Below are 27,682 nucleotides of genomic sequence, written 5' to 3'. Positions count from 1 at the left end.
TGCACTTCTTTTCTGTCGTCGCAATGTGGAGGCGTCGCACAGTCCGAGCTCGCGGATTTCGGGGGCCTGGCAGACTTCCTAGCGTGCGGGAAATCTGAGACGGCTCTCTGCTTCCAGCAGCGTTGCCCGATTTCCCACCACAAACGGATGCGTCTGCCCCCAGATTACAGACCTATTGCAGATGTTAAATGACTCCGGGAAAGGCCTAGTACCAGCTTGGCTTCTCCCAAGGAGTTCGTACTTTTTTCAGTATTCTTGGTCAGCTTCCCTCGTCTTTCACCTCCAACCAGTGGAATGGTTTGTGTGCGCAGTCAGTTTCCCTCTCTCGCCCTACCTTTGTGTGCAGTTCCAATTCTGAACCCTTTTCAACTTGCTTTTCCTTTGTACATCCAATTTTAGCTAGCGCACGGAACAACATTTAGGCCACGCGTCGTGTGATTCGCACAACTGGACGCCAAAACAGAGGATTTTCAAGTAAAAAAGTTATGCCAGATGATGATACTTTGATATCGCGAGTTTTACCGCAATATGACCCAACAATGCTCACTGTACGACGTCTTTTGGCGCGCGGAATTTCTTTAGGCGGCGACCGCATCCTAGCAAAACGCTTGTATACTTAAACGAGTACTGACACCAAATTTTGACGCCTAAAAAATGATATAATTGGCTTCAGTAGTTTGTACAGATGCCTCACAGAAATTTTTGCAGCGATCCGAGGCCGGAATTACAACTAAAATCGATTTTGATTGTCCAGGCCGCGAGCTTCCACAAATCTGCAGCACTAGCGAAATCGCTTTCGGCGTGACGAAACATCGGCCTGCGTGTCTAGCCGGTTCAGGGTGACGTCATATAGTCGTTTTAGGAACCGGAAACGATATCCTGCGTTGCTGTTGTCGGTGGTATTCGTTTGGGCAGGAGACGTGGGCGTAGCTGTGTGAGCAATGCTTGTAAACGTTGCGTGTTCGACGTCTTTGCTCTTCAGTTCGGGGCCGGCGCATGGTGTTCCCTTGCACTGGGGCCGAAAACTGCGCGGTGCCAGCACCGCGCGGTGCCAGCACCGCGCGGTGCGCGATGTCGACGGGCACCGCGGCGACGCGGCGGTGCGCGTCGCCGAGCTCGCCCAAGTTGTGCTATGGCAAGCTCGCGGTATGCGAAGTACTGCTCGTGGAAGCCTGTCCGAGCAAATCGACGACGACGCCAAGATGCATTATTTTCCACGCGACGACATGCAGCGCTAAACGTGGACTGAGTTCGTGCGCGGAGGTGGCCGCAAGAACTGTCGCCCAAGCCAGCGGGCTCGGAGTTGCATCGGTCACCTTGGGTGTTGGGAACTTCAGGCTTAGTATCGTGGCGACTATTTGATCGCTGGTATCTGTACAACTGCGAATGACCATCCCTTACACAACCTTTCACCACACTATCTACCCCTTTTTCGCATATGGAGCTACATTTTGGCAATAATTTCCGTTTCAGCGATCGGTGACCAAGACATCTGCCGCGGCCTGTTTTCATTCTAGCGCGCAGGTGGCGCCATCTTTCGGCCGCTCGACGCACCGCGGTGCCGGCAGTGCTGGGTCGGAGCGCCGAACCTCCGCTGCCGATCAGCGTAGGATTACCATCGCGGCAAATATCTGAACGCCACTTTTAAATTCAGCGCTGATAACAACCCCTAGCACAATTTTTCAACACACTAACATCTACTTTCTCGCATGTGGAAATTCTTTTTCGCGATCAGATTGATTAGAAGAGTGGCGACAAGCTGTTGCTATCACGGTCTGCGCCGGTTCGAGCCGCAGTGATATTTAAAAAAATCCTCCGTCCGACTACCTCACAATTATCACGGACTCGCAGCAAGCCTGTCGAAGATACCTCCTTGGAAGAATTCCTCCACCTGCCCTCAAGCTTCTACAAGCCATAGTATCACCTCCTAACGTGACCATCGTTTGGACCCCAGGTCATGCCTCCCTCCCCGGGAACGAAGCAGCCCATGCTGCGGCCCTCGAACTTCACTTCCGGGCACTCCCGACGAGGCCGGGCGACTTGGACACCCTGACTGACACGCTACCACTACCAGCCACCTACTCCGACATCTTAGCGCACTATCGCCACACCCGCCGAGAATACCCTCCCCCACACCCTGCACTCACCAACGAAGAATCCCGCATCTGGCGACGTCTCCAAACAAATACATTCTACAACGGCACCATCCTCTCCCATATCTCCCCCAGCCATTTCACCTATAACTGCCGTGACTGCCACACCCCAGACACAACCCCCCACCTCGTATTCTTCTGCCCACACCACCCCTCCCCACTCCCCACACCTACTCTCGACCAGCTCGGACCTGCAGGACCAGCAGAGCCTGATCCAGCGGGCCACCCGAGCAGCGACAGCACGCGGCTACCTGGACTAAGGCGGCCGCCCATCTGCTCTAAATATGTAAAATAAACGTTTGTTCCTCCTCCTCCTCCGTCGCATGCCCCCGCGCGAGGGACACGAGTAAATGCAGAGCATTGGGGTCGTTCACGAAGGTCGGCGTCGGCGGAACGCTTACGACGCTTCCGTTCGGCGTCGGCAGCGCGCCGCCTCGCCGCCTGGTCTTCTGCCGACGTCGACGCAGACGATGGTGCGATGTCTTGTACTGGCTCCGCGACGCTGATGTTGGATTGCGTCGCGGTGCTAGTTGAAGGTCTTGCTTCCATCGCTTATCAACTGCGACCGCCGACGAACGCAAGAGAAGAGAGCGCAGGAATTGACTGGAGTGGAGCCCGCGCCAACCCGCTTTATAGGGGGTGGTTGTATTGCGGTAACGTTTAGTGTTTGGGGGGCTGGTGCTATCACGTGTACACCGCGCAGCTATCACGTCGCTAGCACGCCGCTAGCACGCCGCTGAGTCGCCAACGCACGCCGCTGACGACGTAGTTTGAATGAGTCAAGGATATAAGGCGCGTTCGTAACATTTGATTCTGTGTCGTTTTGTGGTGCAGTGGGTAGAGCACCATGTACCTTGCGTTCCGCCCGCAGGGTCGTGGGAACGAAACCAGGCGCCGGTAAGTATTATTTTTATATAGTGTAGGGGGAGGGGTGCGGACTACTACGGACAACTAGAACGGGTGACATCGTGAGTTAAAGAAATGCTCTGCATTTAAAACGTCCCTGACGTCACAGGTGAGACCGTGACGTAAGGCTGGCCTGCTTGCAGGCTGGCCTTCGAACGGCCATTTTCCCGCGCGGCGACCAAATTTGAAATTGGTTGCAATAAACGTGCTATAATTAATTCTGTGTTGGCGGCTGACGGCTTTCGGTTCGATTTTCGTAATTACTTGACCAATAGGTATTCTTTACAGCATAAAAACTGAAAGCGAGAAATTTCGTGTCAGTACTCCTTTAAAGCGAACGCATTGGCTATATTCGGCATACCGTCAGATTCAGCCTCGCCGGCGCAAAGTGATGGCGTACAAAATGACCGCTGGTGCAAAGACAACGTCGAAGGATGCCGGGTTTTACGCCAAATTTCTTCCGAAAGTTTTTGCAAGCAAAGTAAATCCCGGTGAAAAATAAAACTGCTAAACTTGCGCCCGATGGGAATCAAACCGAGGGCCTTGGAAAAATGCGACGAGCCCTCGTCTCCGCAAAGTTCCGAGAGAACACCCTAAACATCGCCCACCCCCATTTAGGGGTAAAATATTCAATTTACTAAAATGCCCCAAAGATCGCCCACCCCGTAAAATCGCACCAGCTTCGACGCCTCACAAAGCCCGGGGAGCTGCTCCGCGAAAACGACGCGCGACCGCGAACGCCGCAGATGTCTCGATTTTGAGAAAAAGATACAACCTGTCCTGCTTTTAAATGCAGAGCACTTTAGGGCCACGCCTTTTCGTCGTAGCTCACCCCACGGCTCTCTGATCACTTTTATCTATTTTGGAGCAGGACCAGATGATGTGTTCTAAATCCGATCTCTGCTTGCAGTGTTTGCACTTTTCTTGTATGTCTGGGTGGTAATAGGTATGTAAGACTGGGTTTGCGTACATCCCAGTTTGAATTCGTCTCCAAGCTGTGGCCTGCTTCTTGTCGTTTTATGCGCTTCCGGGTAATAAAGCCTGCCTTTTCTGTAATGACCAAGTATTTCTCTATTGGTTACCATGCGATCCACATGTCTGCTCTGCGGAAAGTGAGTGGCTCGGTGGTTGCATTGGTGCTAGCCTGGTCGGCGAGTCCTCGGGCTAGCTGCAGAGCGTTCTCATTTCCGGGTAGACCAGAGTGCGCTAGGGCCCAAACTAGTGGAGTGTTTCTGATGTTGGCAGTGCCGTTGCGGTTGAGTATTTTTAGTGCTCTGTTAGAAATGCGCCTATTCCCGAAATTACGTATCGCCGTCTTGGAGTCACTGACTATGACCTTAGCCTGCGTCGAGGCGATGGCCAATGATATGGCTGCTTCTTCTCCCATCTCTGTCGTGGTGGTAAGTACTGTTTCTGAGGTCAGGAGTTGTCCTTTTTGATTCACAACCACCACTGTCATGGCTGCCTGACTAGCGTGATCTGCAGCGTCTACATAGACGACCTCGTGAAGCTTTTCGAAGCGGCTCTTTCCATTATTCTTTCTTGGTTGTGAATTGGGTGCATGTTACGGGATAAACACATCCGAGCAGTGGCAGGCAGCCTTGCTCAGCTCGGAAGCTGACATCCAGCTACAAGTAGTCCGGATGGCCGAAGCCGCCACCAGGGACCAAGGACTCCTGGCTAATGGCTGAGGGGGAATGGGCGGGGACTCCCATACCTTCTACTCCCAACCCCTTACCAGGCAACAATAAAAGTTTTTCCTCCTTCTTCTCGCCCCACGGTGTACCGTCGTCACGGCGTCCCCCACAAGCTTCGAAAAACAAGCAGTTATTATAATCATAACCACTCGAAAATCGTGAACCGCTGGCGCTTGTCATACATCTATCTCCCCGTTGTTTAGCGCAAAGAAAACTGCAGGCACAATTAACGCAAAATATACGTAATTAACCGGCAGCGCCCACGTTCATTTAGTTAGGAACGCTCGTTGGGTTGGTTTTTAAGCAAAAAAATAGCAGTGCAAGAAAGAAATGGCGTGTTCCAAACTGCGCAATAAGGCACCGGCACGTGCGGGATGAAAATGAAGCACAAAAATAACAGAACTCCCGCTGGCGCTGTTTCAGGCAGCGGGCGCGCGAGCACTGCGAAGGCGGGAAATTTGAAATGCATTGGACAAACATCCGTTCCATTCGTGAAGACAGGAGTGAGACAGGGCGGCGAAGAGCGTGATGGGTGAAGTGAGCGGATAACGGCGCTATAGACCATTATGAAGAATCACTGCTCTGCACTTCCGACACCTTTCACGTTGAGTGGAACGGCTTTAATTTTTTGTAGTTTTTCGCTCCTGACCGGAAAGTCCGTCCATCCTGTGTTTAAAGGGGCCCTAAATAGGCTGCCAAATGTTACCATTTTGCGTGCGCAGTCACTGGAGTACTATCCAAGGAACGTCATGCCGCAAAAATTGTTTAAATGCGTTAAGTATTAGCCGAGTTATCGCTCATTAAAAGGGGCCACCCATAAGGCCTGGGGCTCTCCTCCTCTAGTAGCTCCTCCGAAGCACTGTGGAAGCCGCGACGTCATCAACCCGGCGCAACACCACCGAGAGAAACAGGGCAATCCATCACCCTCCTTGATGTACGTGCAGTCATTGGCTGCACCAAGCCCTGCGCGCGCTTTTTTTTTTAGCACTCGACGCGCATGCTCCGCCCACCAGATTCCGGTTGCACGGTGAGCGCTGTCGCTGTGGTTCGCGTTCGCGGCGCCGCACTGGGCAGTGTCTCGTGCGTCATAGAGGCGCGTCAGAGCCGGAAAGAACTGCTTCAGAGCGCGCAAGTGTGGCGGCAAGGTATGGTTGGTGAGCCAGGAGAGAAAGTGAAATCTTTTTTTCGTGTTTGTGCGGCCCCTGCTTTACGCAGAGGTGTAATATTTGGTACACGTTGTCGTGAAGGGGTACTCTAGCGATTGCGCGATTGAAATGGCGACCTTCGGAAGCCTATTTAGGGCCCCTTTAACGCTTGATAGCTCTGTAGTTTGGGTGAGCGTTCTTTCTGAAATTTACGATATCAGAGCATTTTTTATTTACCTTTCATGTAAGCAGGTTCCACTCAAATGACCTCCCGAAAAAGGAAAGAAACTGTTGTTGCATATAAAGCGTAACCAACAACATAACAGACGACATATAGCACAGCAAAAGCGACGTAGCAGCGATCACATCAACGTCAGCCAGATAGGCAGCGACAGAAACACTGGAACCTGTCAAGCGCATCATCTGAATCTTCACTGCGTTCTTGGACGATCTGTTCTTGAACCTGGGCTCTTTGTGGAGCGCGCACGCTCAGCATGGCGATCCATCGTCCCATACATCAGCAGAGACTACGGAGGCCAACCAGAATGGAGAGGTAAAAGAGTGCTGGCACTTGTTGCCGCGGGATTTCGAATGGTAGCAGCTCTTAGGTGAAAACGTTCTCGTAGCTCACACAAAATTAATGATTGACGATTAAATGTGTTAAACATTTAATCATCATAAGATTGTAAATGTACATTATTTGCCAAACGAAATTTAGAGAACCCAAAAAGTTAAACACACTAAATATGTACTAACGAAATTAAAAATGTCAGGCTTGTACTCCCCCTGCACATGATTAATGCAGCTACTTTCCAGCTCCCTCTCATGCAGCCGTCTCGCCGTGTCCGAATTCGTGCGCCGCCCTGGGCCGTTCCGACCGAAAGGCGCCGTTGCAAGGCCCAACCCGGGCCACCCCCTCCACTTTCCTGCTCTCCATCTTCAACCCGACACCGACTCGAGGTAAGGCGGAAGCCCGACGACTGGTCTATAATTCCAGAGAGGCTCAATTAATGCGGACCTCCTGATTCTGCGAAAAAGACATGGTCACAGAGGTGCGATCATTGGCCGGTCGGTGGTGGGGACCAGAAAAACGTCGCGTTTAGCCGATCAATTCGGTGTGATGTGGCATTCGGCTTTAGGTGCAGCACCGTCTCTTCTCAAGCCGGTGTTGCTCGGTCAGACGGAAGGCCGCATAAACACCCCTCCCTCTGTCCGACGGAGCGTCTTCTGCGTGCGCTTTTGCTCACTTATTGAAGTACGCCAGTGGATAAAAGACGTTTCCAACTCTACGAAAACCAGAAAGTAAACAACAGAAAAACAGAGCGCGAAAAGCGTGAAGAGAGATGTCGACAAGACGTGCTTCGGGAGAAGATATGAGCGAGCCCTTTAAGAAAGGTAGCTCAAAGAAAAAAAAAAGAGCACTGGGGATTTACAAAGCGGACTCTTCTTCCAACCCCCCCCCCCCCCCCCCCTCGGCTGGGGATATAGAGAACTTCTTCAGACATTGTTGTCCTGTCGCATAGACGCAACTACTTCGAGAAAGATCTCCAGCGCAGAGCCGGAGGCACGAGCCCCCGAGAAGAATACACGTTTGCCACGGCGGCTGCAGCGCAACACAATGCGTCGCTTTCCCCGCCGATATGCTTTTGTGCGCCTCCGCACTGCGTTGCGTTCATCCGCGCGTGGCAGCGGCTCAGGCGCGTGTGAGGAGCGCGGCTGAGCGAGTGGCTGCTCGCGTGTTCCTTTGCTGGCGGCCGCGACTGCACGCTGACGAAGCGCCCAGCTTAAAAACGCCTGGTAGCTACGATGGCACTCGCAGGGGTAAAGGGCCAAACGCCTGTGCGCAGATTTCCCTCCCCAGGGCCGGCTCCGTAGCCTCCATGCACGTTCCTAGCGCTGCCGAACCGGTTTTCAGAGAGGGAAAACGTGGGCCGAACGCGCCTCAAGGGACACTAAACTAGACGACTCTGACCGTCCCATAGCCATATTTTAGCGTTGATTCGGTGCCGAAAGATGCTTCGGCATTCGGCATTCGGAAAATGCGACTCTTCGAGTAGCCGCAGTTACTGAAAAAAGACTACAGTTAAAGCACCTTGGACCCTCGATGGCGCTATCAAGGCAAGAAAAACTGATGACAGCCGCGTGTGTCGCATTTGTGGCGTAGAAGATCTTAGATTCATATTGTAGTCGTGTGCATGCACTCCCTTCGAGGACCATTTGTTGTTTTCCTTGTGGCCTCGGGTGTATTGACATGCCAAGAGGCTAAAGCAGAATCCCCGGCATTATCAATTATAAATTTCCGCTGTTCCATCAATGAGACCTTTAGCTGACGACGAGACCTCTAGACCATGTCGTTAGCTTGAGGATTGTAGGCCGTTGTTTTTAGGTGAGTAACGCAAAGTAGGCATGTCAAGCGGGATAGAGTGCGGACTCAAATTGGTCCGTGGTAATCTCCATCGGCACACCGAAACGGGCGATCCATGCGGACACGAGCGCGGAAGCAAGTCTCAGCTGTGATATCTTCAGTTGGAACAGCTTCCGGCCAGCGGGTGAGACGACCGATAACAGTCAAGACGTAACAGAAGCCCTTCGACGGTGGTAGGGGTACAACGAGGTCCACGTTGATGGTGGGGAACCGTGACTCCGGCACGGGAAAAGTAGCTAACGGCGATGTTGTATGCCGAGGGACCTTGCATTGTTGGCAGGCAGGGCAGGAACGGGCCCATGTCAGGCCGGACGTATTCATCGGCAACCAAACCCTGCAGTAAGGCACGAACTCTGCAGGATGAGAGGGGCGGGGAGTAGAGACGAACGCAACGCGCCCGAGCGGTGCATGCATGCAGGGAGGCACGGCCGCTTACAGCCCGAGACTTGGTAAACGTCGCAGACGATGCTGATGCACGAATCAGGCTCGAGAATGTACTAGAGCTGCAGGGACGAACTGTTCGAAGAACGCAGATTTTGGAGCTCTTCGTGATCTCGTTGTAGCTGAACCAATCCCTGAAGACTGCAACCAGAACGGGTTCCCGCGGGAATGCGGCTCAGGGCGTAGGCTAAGATGATGTTAACGCTCTTGACGGACTGGATTTCCGTAGTAAACCCTGTTCGAGAAATTACGTGTCTCTCGAGGCGGATATGTAGTCTTAGATGACTTGGAGGCGTTGGTAAGACGTTTGTGGTCGGTGAAGACCACAAATTTGCGACCTTCTGAAATAAAGCGGAAGTGCTGGAGAGCTAGATGTGCCGCCAGAAGCTCTCGTCCAAAAGTGCTGTATATAGCGTTGCCCAGTTGGAGAAAGTTCCCTCGAAAAGAAACTGACCGGGTGCCAGCGCCCATGAATGCACTGCTGCAGAACGGTGCCAACCGCACAGTAAGAAGCGTCTACCATCAGGCTTGTGGGAGCGCCGCCACAAAACGTTTATCGTTCGTGCGCCATAAGAAATCTTCAAATAAACCCACCAAAAACTACATTTATGATGTTTTCTTCACCCCAAAACCCTACTTCGCGAGCATTTTTAACTCTCAACAGCCAGCTCTTTATCCGATACCACGAAGTTTCTCGGCGTTGTCCTAGACAAGAATTTGAAGTTTAATTATCACGTACAATCATTGCTTAAAATATTCTGCATAAATTAAGTCCACTAATGGGTAGCATTCTTATGCCGCTTGTCTTGAGCGTGAGTTCCTTACAGCCAAACTCCTTGGTTTTTCTAAATCCTGTCAGACCAGTTGTCCCCAATTACGCTATAGCGAAATCTTCACTATTGTAAAAATGCAGGGTGTTACACGGTTCGCCATTTTCCATATTTTATTGTATTTTTATTCTTCGTTTTTCGAAATTTTAACCCATCATTCATCTCCATTTACGCTATTATAGCGATTACAGGTGAAACTCGCGATATCTGCATTATTGTGGAGTCGCCATTTTCTTTACCATTCGTCTTTTCCCATAATTATTTTATATTTTTCTTTTTTTTAGTTTTTCAAAATTTCTTTCGACAATAATCTCCATTTACGCTATTGTAACGATTAGAGGTTGAACTTATACTCTTTTGTATACTCCAGGCATTGGAGTATACAAAAGGTAGAATACTTGCCCTAAGGAACCACAAGGGGTTAGATGAAGTACATTGATACAGCAGCGGATGAAAGATGCGCACTCAGTAACTACTTGCTCTGTGTAGTACACAAGCACACCCATATATATATATATATATATATATATATATATATATATATATAGATGATTCCTTACAGCAATGGAATATAGTTAAAAAAAAAACCAAGAGAACTATACACATCTATATACAGACAACATCCACGACGCGACACAGATAGTTTCGACAATATACATAACACCCTTGTGTGTTTCCACACCCATTTCAGAGCGTTTCAGAGGAAAGTGCACTTATTTAATAGTGTTCACACATCTTCGTCATTTGAAAAAATTCCCTTAAGGCAAGTAAGGACACACATTACTTTGGAAACCAGGTTGACCGGTAAATATCGTTCATCGCTGTTATACCAAGTGGACCCGTACGTTACATACCCGTGTGCGTCTCATCTGGGTCGTTCCGTCGACACGTTAATACATCGCCTTCGCCTTGACGTGGCCTACACCAAGAAATTTCTTTACCGTATTCGATTCGCTGATGACACCTGCTGTGCTTGTGGACACCAAACTGAAGATGTGCATCATGTCCTGCTTGAGTGCCCTCTATATGCGACCGATCGGAAAAAACTAAGTGATAAGCTTAACCTGCTATCTCGGAAACCCCTATCCTTGCCGAAACTGTTGGGTCCGTGGGACAATGTACGCAACCAACTTTGGCGAAATCTGCATTATTGTGAAGATGCCATGTTTTCACCGTTTGCCATTTTCAGTAATTTTTTTATATTTGTGGTATTTTTTGGTTGTTCAGCCATTTACGCTGTTACAGTCGAACACCGGTCCCGTTACGACGAAGTAGTATCGGGACAGCACATTAGTTCGTTATATCCGATATTCGTTGTAACGGCAGAGGTAAAAATCGGCTCTCACAAATAAAAAATCTGGCGCGCGCAAAAAACACTGGACACAAAAATGCATTTTTTAGGCTTCGAATCCACTACAAACAAGGTAACCCTTACCTTTCTTCTTGTTGCGTTTAAACCTCAATGAACCGAAACATGAGTACGTGAAATTACAACAGAACAAAGTTCACTTGGCAAAACAGGCCGGTGACCTTATTTATTCGATGAAGGATGTGATCTCCGTCTGGTGGCTACTCGCAGCACTGAGCAGGATGGAGTTTGCCACAGTGCCAACGAACAAAAGGGCCTTTATACTTCTGCAGTTTCGGACGACGGGTTTTTTTTTTTTTTTTTTTCACGTAGCTTCTCAGACTCCTGGTCAAATATTTCTTTGTGATATATGATATCCCGCGTTGCTCTCACGGTTTCAGTTTCGTCATGAAAGAATGTCATTGAAATAAAGCGTGACCAACCAAAGTTTGTATTTAGTTCACTATAGTCAATAATTCGCTATATCAGTGTTCGTTACAACGACGTTCAACTGTATTCATCTGAATATAGGTGGAACTTAAGCGTTATCTGCATTTTTGTGGAAATGCAGGGCGTTACACGGTCCCGGCTGGGAGGGGGGGGGGGGGGGGGGGGGGGGTACTCGGCACGGCATTATAAGGTGGCTTTCCGAATCCATGTCCTCACTAAGGAACGCCCGTATTTTCACCCATGCATTGTTTTATAATTATACTATGCATATATTCATAGCCACCTGTCGTACTGCATTTAATCATTGGGCAACACAGAAGCTACCCAGCTCGAGCCTCTTCAAAGCCTTCGAAACAAGGCACTCCGAATCATTATGTCTGCTCCTTTTCGGTCTCATTCCGTGCCCCTCTACATTAACCGAGACGTGCTGCCGGTGAACGAATTATTTCTATTAAATGTGGCTTTATTTCCGCGTCAACATCCGCATCACTGTCCATCGTCACTGGAGAGCGTCTCTATAACACCATTACTCGATTCTCTGCACGACGCGATTTCTTGATGCCAGAAGTGCGCAAGAACTACGGCATGCAGGCAGAGAAAAACTTCTTGCTGGGATAGTTGGTGAATAGTTGCCATGATTTGAAGCGCAAAACACGGACGAAGTAAACGAGACAGGCGCTACTCGACCACTCATTTGCGCCTGTCTCGTGCACTTCGTGCGTGTTTTTGTTGCCCTTCAAATCATATACAGGCCGCAAAATTTGCTGGCGTGTCGACATGAAACAATATAAAATTAGGTCTATCAGAAATTTTCGCGACAATTGTTTCGTAGATACTACAACCGGCGCTGCCAACCACAAATTGGTCAAAGTAATTATTAAACCTAAATAATAAACCTAAATATTAAACGTACATAAAGATGAAGTCCCTTCTGCAGTTAAAACGTATCGTGATTGTCTTAGGGCCAAAGAGTAGTCGATTCTTGATTATCTGCATTTTTTCTTGCCAGATTTTGCACGCGGTGGTGACGTCCAATTACTGTGGGATAACTTTAAAAAGATCTTCACGCATTGCATAACTGAATATGTACATCCGCTGAAAAAAAAAAACACAACATCAGAACCCATGGGTTACGCAAGAAATTATTCCTTTAAAACGGCGCATTCGCCGCAAACAAAAACGGTCAACTCAGAATCAGAATTATATATGAACTGCACTGTTTAAAGGATGAACTGACGTTGAAGTTACAAAACGCATTCTCAACATTTCACGAACAAACACTTCCTTCTTCCTTGAAAGAATCCCCTGAGAAGTTTCGCAATTTTCTTTCAAATTCAAAGCCTACTGTTGATGAACTTAGGATTGATGGTCTATTGTTACTTATAATCTTCAGACCATCGCGTATGCATAAAGCAAATGTTTTCAAACTTCCTTTACGGAGCCCGATTTACAAAGCTCACAAGAAACGATACCCTCCTGTGTGTCAGCACATCGCCAATGAAAGATGCTACTATAAGCCGGGAGGGCATATTTTCCTTGCTATTACAAATTAATCTGAGAAAATTACGAGTGGCTGGTAATATACCCACGCCATTTCTACAACGGTGCTCCGAGCAAGCGAAAATTTTGTAACGTTCACTACTTCACTGTGAACTAATTGTGACAAGTACTCGGCGTAATGGCAGAGTCGTCTTAGCTACCAATTGCAATATATCTTTTAGGGGCGAAGCTCCTTAAGTCATGGGTCTGTCCATCCCTTGTGTCTCGTGGTACGTGACCGCCGCATGCTTTCGGAGATGTCGCAAAGTGGGCCGCGTTGCACGCGCAAGAACCAGCTGCAACCGGCAGCGCAAACTCGGCACCGGGAGCGCGAGCTTGTCTGTGTTCGCCAACGGAGGCGCGAGCGCACGTGCACTGCGAGGGGGAGATCACGCAAGAGATCACGCCACGTACTAGCTACGTGCTGGACTGGGTTCCTGGTCACGCAGGCGTTCCGGGCAACGAGCTGGCGCATCAGCTCTCCCGTGCTCCGTCCCAACCGGGAGACTCGGAGACGCCCTGGCCAAATCCTTTCCACCCACCCACGCAAGCGCGACAAGCCCGTCTCCATCGGCGCCAGACTGTGCAACAGTTAATCAGGGATAGGCAGACTCTTCCGTCTCCCTCTCACCTGTTACCCCGGGCAGATGCTTGTCTTATCCGGCAAGCGCAAACGGACAGCCTTCCAACTCCGCACATACTGCATCGACTACAAGGCCATCGCAGCCCTGCGCGGTGCTCCAAGTGCTCTGGCTTTCCCAATACGCCGCATGTCCTTTGGGACTGTTCTGGTTCGCAACCATCACTCGCAATTCATCTTACATCCCTTACACCTCCTCCCTCTTCCCTCCAAGACTGGCTCGCGCCACCGGAGGGAACAGACCGAGTGGCCTGGTGGCGAGCTTTGGTGGCTCACGTTCGTCAGGTTCTCCCGTCTGTATAGATAATTTTGTTCCTTTCAGAACCCCGGACTTTGGGGGTCTTTTTCTTTGTTTTTTGTGTGTCAATAAAGTTTACCAACAACAAACGAACGCAGGCAGTCGTTCTCGGAGATCGAACGAGACGCAAGGACCTTTGCTCGTTTCCTCTCGTCTTGTTCGGGCACAAGTTCGCCCTAAATAAAAGTTATTTCTTTACCGTTGTGTCCCATCCTACGTGACAAATTGTGGTGGAGGTGCGGGGTAGTCCTCGATGGCGCGGAGTCTTTCACCAGGTCTGGGCATGGGAGCATTGACTCCGAAAATAAACGTTGATTTGTACAATGTACGCACACAGTCTTACGTCTTTCTTAATGATGTAATGGGCGAACTTTCACGGGAGAGTTACGGCTACCGATGATCTCCCCCTCTCGAGCTTCGCACCACTTATCATCATTCATTCCGTGGATATGGGGTGATCTTTTTCAGTAGGAGGAATGGGCGCCGGGAGGATTTTGCCTTGAGGGGGGCAAACCCTTTGTATTGAGGGGAAAGAAGGAGAGGGCAAGGGGGTAGGCAATGTGCTACGTAGTGGCTTGGGGGGGGGGCACTTCTGCCCCCCCCCCCCCTGCCGACGCCCATGGTAGGAGGGTAGGCAAAGAGTCTATTCGCCGGCAGACAGTATGTAGAACGCCGCAGGGAATCCCTGTGATTGGCTATGCAAGCCTCCTGGACCATCACTGAGAGACTCGGCGAAAGGGAGAGAGGGAGAGATGGACTCGGCGAAAATTAGTCCCGCCAGCTGCGTCTGTGGCGTTGTGGTGTAGTACCAGTTTTAAAACAAGAATACCATTGCTCGAACCTCGCGGGGTATCTTTTTTTTCGACTTTTCAGTATTTACAAACTCTCATTCGTTGGGACTTTGATGGCGAATTCTTTTGCAGTCAGGTTCATCTTACAATTATTCCGCGATCGATCGACGCACATGACTTTCACTTGATTGAGTTTGGGCTCAGATATGTTCCGTTGCGTTAGTTAGGTTATTTTAGGTTGGTTACATCAATTTGCGCTTGGCCCCCTCAGTTTACTTGTGGCCCTCACTTTTGTCGCTGCTGGAGATGTGCCGTGAGCAGGACAAAAGGCTCGTTTTTAAACAAAACGTCATGCAGCTTTGTAAGTACACGAGAGGCGACTGCCGGGAGAAATATCGTCGACATTTCTACCGGCTGACGGCAGAATAGACACTGGCTTATGCATAAGAAGAAGGATATCGCGGTTTCTTGCAGCGCACTGGCGATAAAGTTGGATTTACCACAGCGTGTTGTTGTCCCCTACCCGGACGTTAGCCGCCCATGATACGGCCTCTAAGAATGCACGTGAAGGAAGCATACGGGGCCAGAGGTTAACAGCTTTCCTTTAAAGCAGTGGAATGTAGTACTCTATGTTTTTGCGTAGAAACTGAAGAATAATTAGACTCCAATGCCATTACATACCTCAGCCATCGAATGAGTGATGCAATTACTTTTAAGGGCCCTAATTTGAAATGTGATTTCATTACTGCGAGACGTTTGGTGAAAAGAATCTTGAAATGTAACTTCGAGCCTCTTTCAAAGTAATTCGCTGTATGAGAAAAAGCGGAGGACCCCTTTTTTTCTTGTCGCGTTGCGCTGCAAGCCTTCGGTAACATTAATCGCACAGCAGCGTGGCGTTGCCCCGTAGCTTGATGTGCTGCTCATCGTTCATTCGGGTGGATCGGCCATGCATGTCTTCGCTGGTGTGGCGTGCGATCCGCCTCGGGGACCCGTCGAATGGGCACGACGCGGCAGAGAGAGATGCAGAAAGAGGGAAGGGAATACGAGAGAGATCAGGCGGTGCGGTTGAAGCGGTTTCTTTTTATGAGGCCGCAAAACGGCGTAGAGCTATAGGCGACCGTGACTGCTCATAACGCGAGCAGAGCGGAGGAAGTTTAAAGGAACGACAGGGTGACAACAAGCAAAACGAGGCGCAACGAAGCAGAAGGTGTCCCGTATTGATTTTTAATGAAAAAAGAAAAAAGAAAGAAAGACGGGGAAAACGACGACGCGGCAACGAGGACACAGAAACCGCGTGCCATCGGGACGCTAACAGCGACGGTCGAGGGGGAGGTGACCGCGGATGACAGTGTGGGCGACGGTCATTAAATTCACATTACCGTGGTCCGGCGGGGTCGGGGCAAGGCGGCGAGTATTTGAGAGGAGCACGCATACGCCATTTCATTACAACGCGCTCTGGCTCGTTCGCTGCGTTGCAGTTTTTTGTAACCCTGCTAAATAAAAAGGTGGCCACCGAGATGGGAAGGGAGAAGCACACGTACTGGGCCCACTCACATGTCGCGCGGCCAGCCCCGACCAGTGCAGTCCCCTCGGCTTCAGAGTTTGGCTGCGCGAGAACCGAGACTCGCATAGCGTAGCGATGGTTAAAAATTCGGGCGGTTGTGCCACGTCCCCGTTAGTGGCTGGAATTCCGCGGTGTCCGCAGGTACTGCGCTGCACGGCGCAGTATTCTTACGCATGCAGCTATGTTGAAATGCGTGTGTTCTCAATAACCCAGAGGGTCTTTTTAATGTGTAGCATCCTTTACGAGTACCCCCATAGCCAGTACCGTGTAACGCCCGGCATTTCCCCAAAAATGCAGATATCGCGACAGTTCACCCTATAATCGCTCTAATGTCAAATATAGATAACTGGTCCAACAAATTTTTTAAAACTAAAAAAAATAGGACAAATACAAAAAAAAACGGAAAATGGCGAAACATGTACCGCCCAGCATTTCTCCGTGGCTGGAAATCCGCGGTGTCTGAGGTACACCGCTGCACGTTGCTGTATTCTTATTCACGCGGCTATGCTGCCATGCGTGTGTTCTCTGTAACCCAGAGTGTCTTTTAAATGTCTAGCATTCATTGCCGAGTACCCCCACAGCCCGGCATTTCCACCAAAAATGCAGATATCGCGCCAGTTCACCTTATAATCGCTATAATGGCATGAATAGAGATAGCTGGTCGAACGAATTTTCGAAATCTAAAAAAATAGGACAAATACAAAACAAAAACGGGAAATGGCGAAACATGTACTTCCCAGCATTTCTCCGTTCGTGGCTGGAAATCCGCGGTGTCTGAGGCACACCGCTGCACGTTGCTGTATTCTTATTCACGCGGCTATGCTGCCATGCGTGTGTTCTCTGTAACCCAGAGTGTCTTTTAAATGTCTAGCATTCATTGCCGAGTACCCCCACAGCCCGGCATTTCCACCAAAAATGCAGATATCGCGCCAGTTCACCTTATAATCGCTATAATGGCATGAATAGAGATAGCTGATGGAACGAATTTTCGAAATCTAAAAAAATAGGACAAATACAAAAAAAAACGGAAAATGGCGAAACATGTACCGCCCAGCATTTCTCCGTTCGTGGCTTGAAATCAGCGGTGTCTGAGGTACACCGCTGCACGTTGCTGTATTCTTATTCACGCGGCTATGCTGCCATGCGTGTGTTCTCTGTAACCCAGAGTGTCTTTTAAATGTCTAGCATTCATTGCCGAGTACCCCCACAGCCCGGCATTTCCACCAAAAATGCAGATATCGCGCCAGTTCACCCTATAATTGCTATAATGGCATAAATAGAGATAGCTGGTCGAACGAATTTTCGAAATCTAAAAAAATAGGACAAATACAAAAAAAAACGGAAAATGGCGAAACATGTACCGCCCAGCATTTCTCCGTTCGTGGCTTGAAATCAGCGGTGTCTGAGGTACACCGCTGCACGTTGCTGTATTCTTATTCACGCGGCTATGCTGCCATGCGTGTGTTCTCTGTAACCCAGAGTGTCTTTTAAATGTCTAGCATTCATTGCCGAGTACCCCCACAGCCCGGCATTTCCACCAAAAATGCAGATATCGCGCCAGTTCACCCTATAATTGCTATAATGGCATAAATAGAGATAGCTGGTCGAACGAATTTTCGAAATCTAAAAAAATAGGACAAATACAAAAAAAAACGGAAAATGGCGAAACATGTACCGCCCAGCATTTCTCCGTTCGTGGCTTGAAATCAGCGGTGTCTGAGGTACACCGCTGCACGTTGCTGTATTCTTATTCACGCGGCTATGCTGCCATGCGTGTGTTCTCTGTAACCCAGAGTGTCTTTTAAATGTCTAGCATTCATTGCCGAGTACCCCCACAGCCCGGCATTTCCACCAAAAATGCAGATATCGCGCCAGTTCACCTTATAATCGCTATAATGGCATGAATAGAGATAGCTGATGGAACGAATTTTTGACATCTAAAAAAATAGGACAAATACAAAAAAAAAACGGAAAATGGCGAAACATGTACCGCCCAGCATTTCTCCGTTCGTGGCTTGAAATCAGCGGTGTCTGAGGTACACCGCTGCACGTTGCTGTATTCTTATTCACGCGGCTATGCTGCCATGCGTGTGTTCTCTGTAACCCAGAGTGTCTTTTAAATGTCTAGCATTCATTGCCGAGTACCCCCACAGCCCGGCATTTCCACCAAAAATGCAGATATCGCGCCAGTTCACCTTATAATCGCTATAATGGCATGAATAGAGATAGCTGATGGAACGAATTTTTGACATCTAAAAAAATAGGACAAATACAAAAAAAAACGGAAAATGGCGAAACATGTACCGCCCAGCATTTCTCCGTTCGTGGCTTGAAATCAGCGGTGTCTGAGGTACACCGCTGCACGTTGCTGTATTCTTATTCACGCGGCTATGCTGCCATGCGTGTGTTCTCTGTAACCCAGAGTGTCTTTTAAATGTCTAGCATTCATTGCCGAGTACCCCCACAGCCCGGCATTTCCACCAAAAATGCAGATATCGCGCCAGTTCACCTTATAATCGCTATAATGGCATGAATAGAGATAGCTGATGGAACGAATTTTTGACATCTAAAAAAATAGGACAAATACAAAAAAAAACGGAAAATGGCGAAACATGTACCGCCCAGCATTTCTCCGTTCGTGGCTTGAAATCAGCGGTGTCTGAGGTACACCGCTGCACGTTGCTGTATTCTTATTCACGCGGCTATGCTGCCATGCGTGTGTTCTCTGTAACCCAGAGTGTCTTTTAAATGTCTAGCATTCATTGCCGAGTACCCCCACAGCCCGGCATTTCCACCAAAAATGCAGATATCGCGCCAGTTCACCTTATAATTGCTATAATGGCATGAATAGAGATAGCTGATGGAACGAATTTTTGACATCTAAAAAAATAGGACAAATACAAAAAAAAAACGGAAAATGGCGAAACATGTACCGCCCAGCATTTCTCCGTTCGTGGCTTGAAATCAGCGGTGTCTGAGGTACACCGCTGCACGTTGCTGTATTCTTATTCACGCGGCTATGCTGCCATGCGTGTGTTCTCTGTAACCCAGAGTGTCTTTTAAATGTCTAGCATTCATTGCCGAGTACCCCCACAGCCCGGCATTTCCACCAAAAATGCAGATATCGCGCCAGTTCACCCTATAATCGCTATAATGGCATAAATAGAGATAGCTGGTCGAACGAATTTGCGAAATCTAAAAAAATAGGACAAATACAAAAAAAAACGGAAAATGGCGAAACATGTACCGCCCAGCATTTCTCCGTTCGTGGCTTGAAATCAGCGGTGTCTGAGGTACACCGCTGCACGTTGCTGTATTCTTATTCACGCGGCTATGCTGCCATGCGTGTGTTCTCTGTAACCCAGAGTGTCTTTTAAATGTCTAGCATTCATTGCCGAGTACCCCCACAGCCCGGCATTTCCACCAAAAATGCAGATATCGCGCCAGTTCACCTTATAATCGCTATAATGGCATGAATAGAGATAGCTGATGGAACGAATTTTTGACATCTAAAAAAATAGGACAAATACAAAAAAAAAACGGAAAATGGCGAAACATGTACCGCCCAGCATTTCTCCGTTCGTGGCTTGAAATCAGCGGTGTCTGAGGTACACCGCTGCACGTTGCTGTATTCTTATTCACGCGGCTATGCTGCCATGCGTGTGTTCTCTGTAACCCAGAGTGTCTTTTAAATGTCTAGCATTCATTGCCGAGTACCCCCACAGCCCGGCATTTCCACCAAAAATGCAGATATCGCGCCAGTTCACCCTATAATCGCTATAATGGCATAAATAGAGATAGCTGGTCGAACGAATTTTCGAAATCTAAAAAAATAGGACAAATACAAAAAAAAAACGGAAAATGGCGAAACATGTACCGCCCAGCATTTCTCCGTTCGTGGCTGGAAATCAGCGGGGTCTGAGGTACACCGCTGCACGTTGCTGTATTCTTATTCACGCGGCTATGCTGCCATGCATGTGTTCTCTGTAACCCAGAGTGTCTTTTAAATGTCTAGCATTCATTGTCGAGTACCCCCCCCAGCCCGGCATTTCCACCAAAAATGCAGATATCGCGCCAGTTCACCTTATAATCGCTATAATGGCATGAATAGAGATAGCTGATGGAACGAATTTTTGACATCTAAAAAAATAGGACAAATACAAAAAAAAAACGGAAAATGGCGAAACATGTACCGCCCAGCATTTCTCCGTTCGTGGCTTGAAATCAGCGGTGTCTGAGGTACACCGCTGCACGTTGCTGTATTCTTATTCACGCGGCTATGCTGCCATGCGTGTGTTCTCTGTAACCCAGAGTGTCTTTTAAATGTCTAGCATTCATTGCCGAGTACCCCCACAGCCCGGCATTTCCACCAAAAATGCAGATATCGCGCCAGTTCACCTTATAATCGCTATAATGGCATAAATAGAGATAGCTGGTCGAACGAATTTTCGAAATCTAAAAAAATAGGACAAATACAAAAAAAAACGGAAAATGGCGAAACATGTACCGCCCAGCATTTCTCCGTTCGTGGCTTGAAATCAGCGGTGTCTGAGGTACACCGCTGCACGTTGCTGTATTCTTATTCACGCGGCTATGCTGCCATGCGTGTGTTCTCTGTAACCCAGAGTGTCTTTTAAATGTCTAGCATTCATTGCCGAGTACCCCCACAGCCCGGCATTTCCACCAAAAATGCAGATATCGCGCCAGTTCACCTTATAATCGCTATAATGGCATGAATAGAGATAGCTGATGGAACGAATTTTTGACATCTAAAAAAATAGGACAAATACAAAAAAAAACGGAAAATGGCGAAACATGTACCGCCCAGCATTTCTCCGTTCGTGGCTTGAAATCAGCGGTGTCTGAGGTACACCGCTGCACGTTGCTGTATTCTTATTCACGCGGCTATGCTGCCATGCGTGTGTTCTCTGTAACCCAGAGTGTCTTTTAAATGTCTAGCATTCATTGCCGAGTACCCCCACAGCCCGGCATTTCCACCAAAAATGCAGATATCGCGCCAGTTCACCTTATAATCGCTATAATGGCATGAATAGAGATAGCTGATGGAACGAATTTTTGACATCTAAAAAAATAGGACAAATACAAAAAAAAAACGGAAAATGGCGAAACATGTACCGCCCAGCATTTCTCCGTTCGTGGCTTGAAATCAGCGGTGTCTGAGGTACACCGCTGCACGTTGCTGTATTCTTATTCACGCGGCTATGCTGCCATGCGTGTGTTCTCTGTAACCCAGAGTGTCTTTTAAATGTCTAGCATTCATTGCCGAGTACCCCCACAGCCCGGCATTTCCACCAAAAATGCAGATATCGCGCCAGTTCACCCTATAATCGCTATAATGGCATAAATAGAGATAGCTGGTCGAACGAATTTTCGAAATCTAAAAAAATAGGACAAATACAAAAAAAAACGGAAAATGGCGAAACATGTACCGCCCAGCATTTCTCCGTTCGTGGCTTGAAATCAGCGGTGTCTGAGGTACACCGCTGCACGTTGCTGTATTCTTATTCACGCGGCTATGCTGCCATGCGTGTGTTCTCTGTAACCCAGAGTGTCTTTTAAATGTCTAGCATTCATTGCCGAGTACCCCCACAGCCCGGCATTTCCACCAAAAATGCAGATATCGCGCCAGTTCACCTTATAATCGCTATAATGGCATGAATAGAGATAGCTGATGGAACGAATTTTTGACATCTAAAAAAATAGGACAAATACAAAAAAAAACGGAAAATGGCGAAACATGTACCGCCCAGCATTTCTCCGTTCGTGGCTTGAAATCAGCGGTGTCTGAGGTACACCGCTGCACGTTGCTGTATTCTTATTCACGCGGCTATGCTGCCATGCGTGTGTTCTCTGTAACCCAGAGTGTCTTTTAAATGTCTAGCATTCATTGCCGAGTACCCCCACAGCCCGGCATTTCCACCAAAAATGCAGATATCGCGCCAGTTCACCCTATAATCGCTATAATGGCATAAATAGAGATAGCTGGTCGAACGAATTTTCGAAATCTAAAAAAATAGGACAAATACAAAAAAAAAACGGAAAATGGCGAAACATGTACCGCCCAGCATTTCTCCGTTCGTGGCTGGAAATCAGCGGGGTCTGAGGTACACCGCTGCACGTTGCTGTATTCTTATTCACGCGGCTATGCTGCCATGCATGTGTTCTCTGTAACCCAGAGTGTCTTTTAAATGTCTAGCATTCATTGTCGAGTACCCCCCCCAGCCCGGCATTTCAACAAAAATGCACATATCACCACAATATACCCTATGATCGCTATAATGCAATACATAGAGATAACTGGCCGAACGAGTTTTTAAAAACTAAAAAAATAGGAGAAATACAAAAAAATGGTAAATGGCGGAACATGTACCGCAGAGCATTTCCCCGTTCGTGGCCGGAAATCCGCGGTGTCTGAGGTACTCCGCTGCACGTTGCTGTATACTTATGCAGGCGGCTATGCTGTCATGCATGTGTTTTCTGTAACCCAGAGGGTCTTTTTAATGTGTAGCATTTTTTGCGACGCTGAGACCCAAACCGAACATCCCGCCCGACCGGAGGCCAGCGGCGACGCCGTGGGCATCGCAGACTCCTCAGGTCTCCTCGGGTGTGTGGTGGCTGGACTTGCCATAATCGAGCATCGCAGCGATGGAACACTTCCTTTTTGTAAGTGACGCACGAACAATAGACTGTGAAAGGGTATGCGATGGAATTATGGGAGCGTGGGCACGTAAAGGCAAATGTGTTTATGTTTGGCAACAAAAAAAAAATTAGCGCTGTGTGTCCGTCTGCAAGCAGTTAGATCATGGCATTCAAGTTAGGGACGGCTCTACGCGTAGCCACAATAAATGTGAGAGGGCTGGCAGCAAAAAAACGGCAGTACCAGTCAGCTTCGGCATGGCCAAAACGGCGACAAAGTGAACACCATGGGACACGGCACTCACGTCGAACGTGCCCATGCCGTTTGCACCGGAGGCAGAGTGGTGGTCTCCCGGGAACAACGACGAGGGCGTTGTCCTTGGCAATGCGCAGCTGGTGAGGCAGGTGACCCCTGGGTTGAGCTTCAGGATGACGAGGCGCGTCGTTGACCTTTTGTTGACACATCCCGGCACTCGCCACTGTTCTCGCGAAACGTCGGTTACATTCCCGTACGGAGCAAAAGATGCCCGCACCTCCCCGTCCGGAACACCGTGAAGGACCCAATGCACTTTGAGACGCAATTCCTGGTTGCTTGGGTCGACGACCAGGCACCCACGCGCTTTCACTGTGATGTCACCAGCAGCCAGTATTTTCTTCACTCCTTCCGCACTGCTGAAGGTAACAGCCCACGCGTGATTCATTTGGTACGCCCCCAAGGCGATAACCTCGGGGAGCAGTGCCAAATGCGCGAGGGTGTCCCGAAAATCTTCTACGCGATAAGGCCTCGCTCTCATATCGCCTTGCAGAAAAGCAGTGTTTGAAACGCACTGACCGGTTGGCAGCTGAGGCAAAAGTACTTGATAATCCTGCATGTTTTCTTCGTCCGAAACCCTGTCACCGCGTCCCGTATGGGTCGCAAATGCCGCCCAGCTCGACACTCACCATCCGCACGCTACGGCGACCCGAAGTTTAATGCTTGCGCCACCCCAGCGGACCCAGGGAGCACTGCTGCTGCACCGTACATATAACGTAGAAATCGGCTTACCACCATGCTAATCATAAAAGTAAATAGGGTCCGCTCGCTGCTGGGTTGGTTCGACGTATGGTGCTGGACTTGATTTTTGAAAGCTTCGCGTCGCACCATTGTTGTAGTGTCGACAGAGGGGTTATTAGTGTTGTCTTATTTCTTACTTCCTGTCCAGCTTGACAGAACGGAACGACTTCTGAACAGGCGAATTTCTGTTAGGTGTCTTCGTCTTCCGACGCCAGCCTCCCGTTTTTGGCCACCAATTCTGTAACAGTTCATTCCGCGCGCCACAATTCCTTCGAGTAGGGGCAACAATAGACGAGCGCTTGTTTGTGTCCTCCCCTTTGATGTCTTCGTCCGGTTTTGGCGCTGTTGGCCATCATAGAACAGTAAGTACCAGCTAGCCCAGATAACAGCACTCCTGCAATACACGAGCCACAGCATGGTTGGCAGACCACTGCGTTACCAAAAAATTGTCGCTAGAAATAGCTATCCCGACTTTTTCTTTGTCTTCTTACGAACCGCGTAATTTATTCTGAGCAGCCTAGCGAGGCAACACATTTTTCGCCCAAAGCAAAATCGGTTCCTTTTGAGGATTAAGGGTCGCTATGAGAAAGTTAATTGTTATTGCTTTATTTCGCCTTCTCTTTTTACTCTCGGCACCTGTTTTCGGTTAAGCAATCAGCTCTTTCCAGAATTTTCTCACTTTCAACGTGCATAGAAGCGCAGAAAGCTCGGCGCGCAATCTCTCTCCTGCGAACTGCAGCGGCGTCGTGTCGTGGCACTGGCTCACCGTGTTCCTGCACTCGATGTGCATACGGTGCGTGCCTAATCCCATCGCCGGATCCCCGTGTGGTACAAATTAATACGCAGCGTCCACTACGGCGCACCTCACAGGCAAGGAGCAACCGCTGCAGCGTAATGAAAAGTTTAATACGGTAAGAAGTGGGTACTCGATAATCCCCAATCACGCTCTTTCTTTTGCCTGTAAAGCGCGTTTTTCCGCAATAACACTCTTTACGCGGGTATGCTGGACGGGCAAAAACAGAAGAAGAGGAGCACCTGGATTGTTTAATGTGCAAACAGCAAACTAAGGTCACACTGCCAATTAATAAAGCTACAGTACATGACTGGTTCCGGTGCACCTAGCTGCCGGCAAAAAAAAAAAAAAAAAAAAAAACAAGAGCAAAATAAAAACTCTTTCAGAGCTCGACAAGCTCTGAAAGGGGATTGAGCTGTTCCCTCACGTGCCGTAACGGCTCCAGCAGGGCTTTAAAACGAGCAGCTGCTGCAGATTTCGAAAATCTGCTTTCGCCGACTCGCCTATGGCTGGCTCAGTGATTAACTGCTGTGCATCGCACGTATCGAGAGTTGCCTTTGAGCGAAGGGAGAAAAATAAAAGAGCGGGGTGCAGGCTCACGGCCCTGGGCCGAGAGTGGTCTTTCCCAAGTCGGCCTATCGCTACGCATGCAGCAGGATGGACTGCCGCGAGCGCCCCAGTCGTCCCTGCAATTGCGTGCTACCTGCGCTTTCCGCTGCAGCAGGCACAAAGCTGCACTCACCTAGGCACGTGACGTCGACGACAGTGAGGGGGCTACCGGCGCTCCTGTCCCGTCCCTCGGGGCACATTGGGGTCTTCCGTCGCGAAAGCACCCTCCAAACGACGGACACGGGTTCTGCCATAGCACGGACCACTTATGTGGACGACGACTGGTGTGCGCAAAGAAGCTGCTGTTGGCCGTCCCAGGGATGCTTTCTTTCCTGCCGCCTTTTTTCTTCTTGCTATCGGACGCTTAGCGGCCACCAGCTGAGCTGGACACCGCATCATATTCTTGCAAACGCAAAAGGTCCAGACGTAGCTCGCTAATTGCGGCCATGTTTATAAACCTCGCTCAGAAAGGCAGGCGAGCCAACTCGATGGGTTCACTCGTTTTCCCTCTCCTTGTGGTATATCGTGGCTAGACGTCAAGTGCTAAGCGATCATGGAAATTCCTACAGGGACACTTGCCAACCCTCTTGTCTGCTTCTTCTGATGCTTGGCGATGCCACGATCTTAGCGCATAGCCTTAGCTTAGCGAGTCGCTTTAATTGCGAGGCAGGCCAGGACCTGGGGTCCCGGGCAGCTTTCTTCGCCTCAGCGAGAGAGAGTACTTCGACGGATATCGCCTGAAATGCGGAAGCATAGGTGCTTCATTCTTCAATATCCAACAACAACGTATAATCGGGGAAACATTTGCCGAGATGCGAGGAGGGTGTAGTGTGGCTGATAAAGTGTTCACTCGCTGTCCACTAGTGTGTTTTGCCAGTGATATGGGCGCAGAGGCAAACTTCTCGCGGCGATGTTCCTGCAAAGAAGCCTTGAACGAGTAGAACACGAACGCGACGCTTTTCAGTCTTCCAATACAGTGATGCAGATGTAAACAGTTGAACCGCGCAGATCACTCCATCACCACAGTTTGAAAGCAAAGCATATATTGTATAACAAATAATAATTAGCTCACCCACTCACAAACTGCACAGTAAAGTCTTGTTATGCCTGAAGAAGCAGCCTCCCGGTCACGCACAAAGTCCAGTAGCTGTCACCCGTCGAAAACCAAGTGCACAAGGGGAACCAGCAATGAAACTTTGCGGGCAGAACAAGCGCCGCAGCATATGCGTTTGGTCGTTGAGCCTGAAAACTCAGACGCTCGGGATGTTAACTTATGACGCAGGTGTCAAGTGCAGGTGCACACTTCTTGCAGAGATATATAGAAAAAGAGAGACACTGCCACGGGAGACGCGCGTCAGGTGCAGGACCTGAACCTAAACGGGTAGCTATGTTTTCGAACGAGAGAAACTTGTCCAGAAGCTGTGGCGGCAACAGCCGCGTTGAACCACCACGCCGTCGAACGGTGCTACGGAGCAAGCATTGCACGAGGGTCGGCGGCCACGTCTCGACGCGTTGTCGGGGTCCGACTTGCACCGGCTACCGCCGACGCCAGCGGGCGACATCGCGGGACTGACGCTCTATCTCCTCGCGCCGCTGGATACGCCCGAACGAAGCACGGGCTTCAACCGCGGCCCCCTCTCCCTTCCTCCTCCGGGAGTCGCGCTTCGCGTGCGCCGCTCTCTGCAACGGGGGCGCCACCCGCGCGAAGCGAGACCAAGAGCACGGAGCGCCCCCTGTTGCGCCAGCGGTGCACCGCTGCAAAGGACCGGATGCGGTCGCGCTGCTACAAATGCAGCGGCCGCGGCCGACGCACGTGTGGAGAACGGGGAGGCGCGCAGAGGAAGTTGGCCCCTGAAGAAATCCACCCTAATACTCGGTTTCTTTCGCGCTGGTACGTGTAATACACCTGTGTAACCAAAGCCTGCTTATTGTGAAGGCGCAGAAGAGAACAAACGTTTCGGCACTACATAATGGTCTTGAGAATACGCCGAGCTTTATTTTTGGGGGGTTGGAGAGACTAGATAAAAGAAGTACGCAGTGTGCACGTGCTACCGGTCAGTTACAGTCGCAGTTGTCTAATATGCTTAAAAGACAAATCCAGGTACGTCCGTCCTGATTCCTTGCGTTAAGTTCTAGTCAGAGCTGAAGGTGCAATCTTAGGGAAAATATTGAGTAAGGAAGGATTTACTGTATGTTACGTATCGGAGGAAAATGTCATGCAGAAAACAAGAGTCAGTATGCACTGTCCTGATAATGCATTTGATGCCAAGGGAGCGTCGGCGACTGAACCGCAACGCCAAAAAGCGCAAACGAAAATTCCAGCAAGGTATATGACATACAGT

The 27,682-nt window shown here is 49.3% G+C and overlaps 1 protein-coding gene across 1 annotated transcript in view; it reads right to left on the bottom strand.

Annotated features, from left to right (window-relative positions):
* LOC144147427 (high affinity cationic amino acid transporter 1-like) overlaps positions 1-26,932 on the bottom strand; it is a 942,196-nt gene extending 915,264 nt beyond the window's left edge. Inside the window, exon 1 of the mRNA XM_077679558.1 lies at positions 25,474-26,932. Within this exon, the coding sequence (XP_077535684.1) occupies positions 25,474-25,594 (121 nt within the window). The 5' untranslated portion in view covers positions 25,595-26,932. The remainder of the gene's footprint in view (positions 1-25,473) is intronic.
* Positions 26,933-27,682: the final 750 nt, after the last annotated feature.

Source organism: Haemaphysalis longicornis, unplaced genomic scaffold (assembly GCF_048455015.1).
Source record: "Haemaphysalis longicornis isolate Haplotype H1 unplaced genomic scaffold, Haemaphysalis longicornis Haplotype H1 scaffold_7, whole genome shotgun sequence".
Classification (NCBI taxonomy): domain Eukaryota; kingdom Metazoa; phylum Arthropoda; class Arachnida; order Ixodida; family Ixodidae; genus Haemaphysalis; species Haemaphysalis longicornis.
Note: the sequence above shows the minus strand (reverse complement) of the source record. Positions and strands in the feature narration are given on the sequence as shown.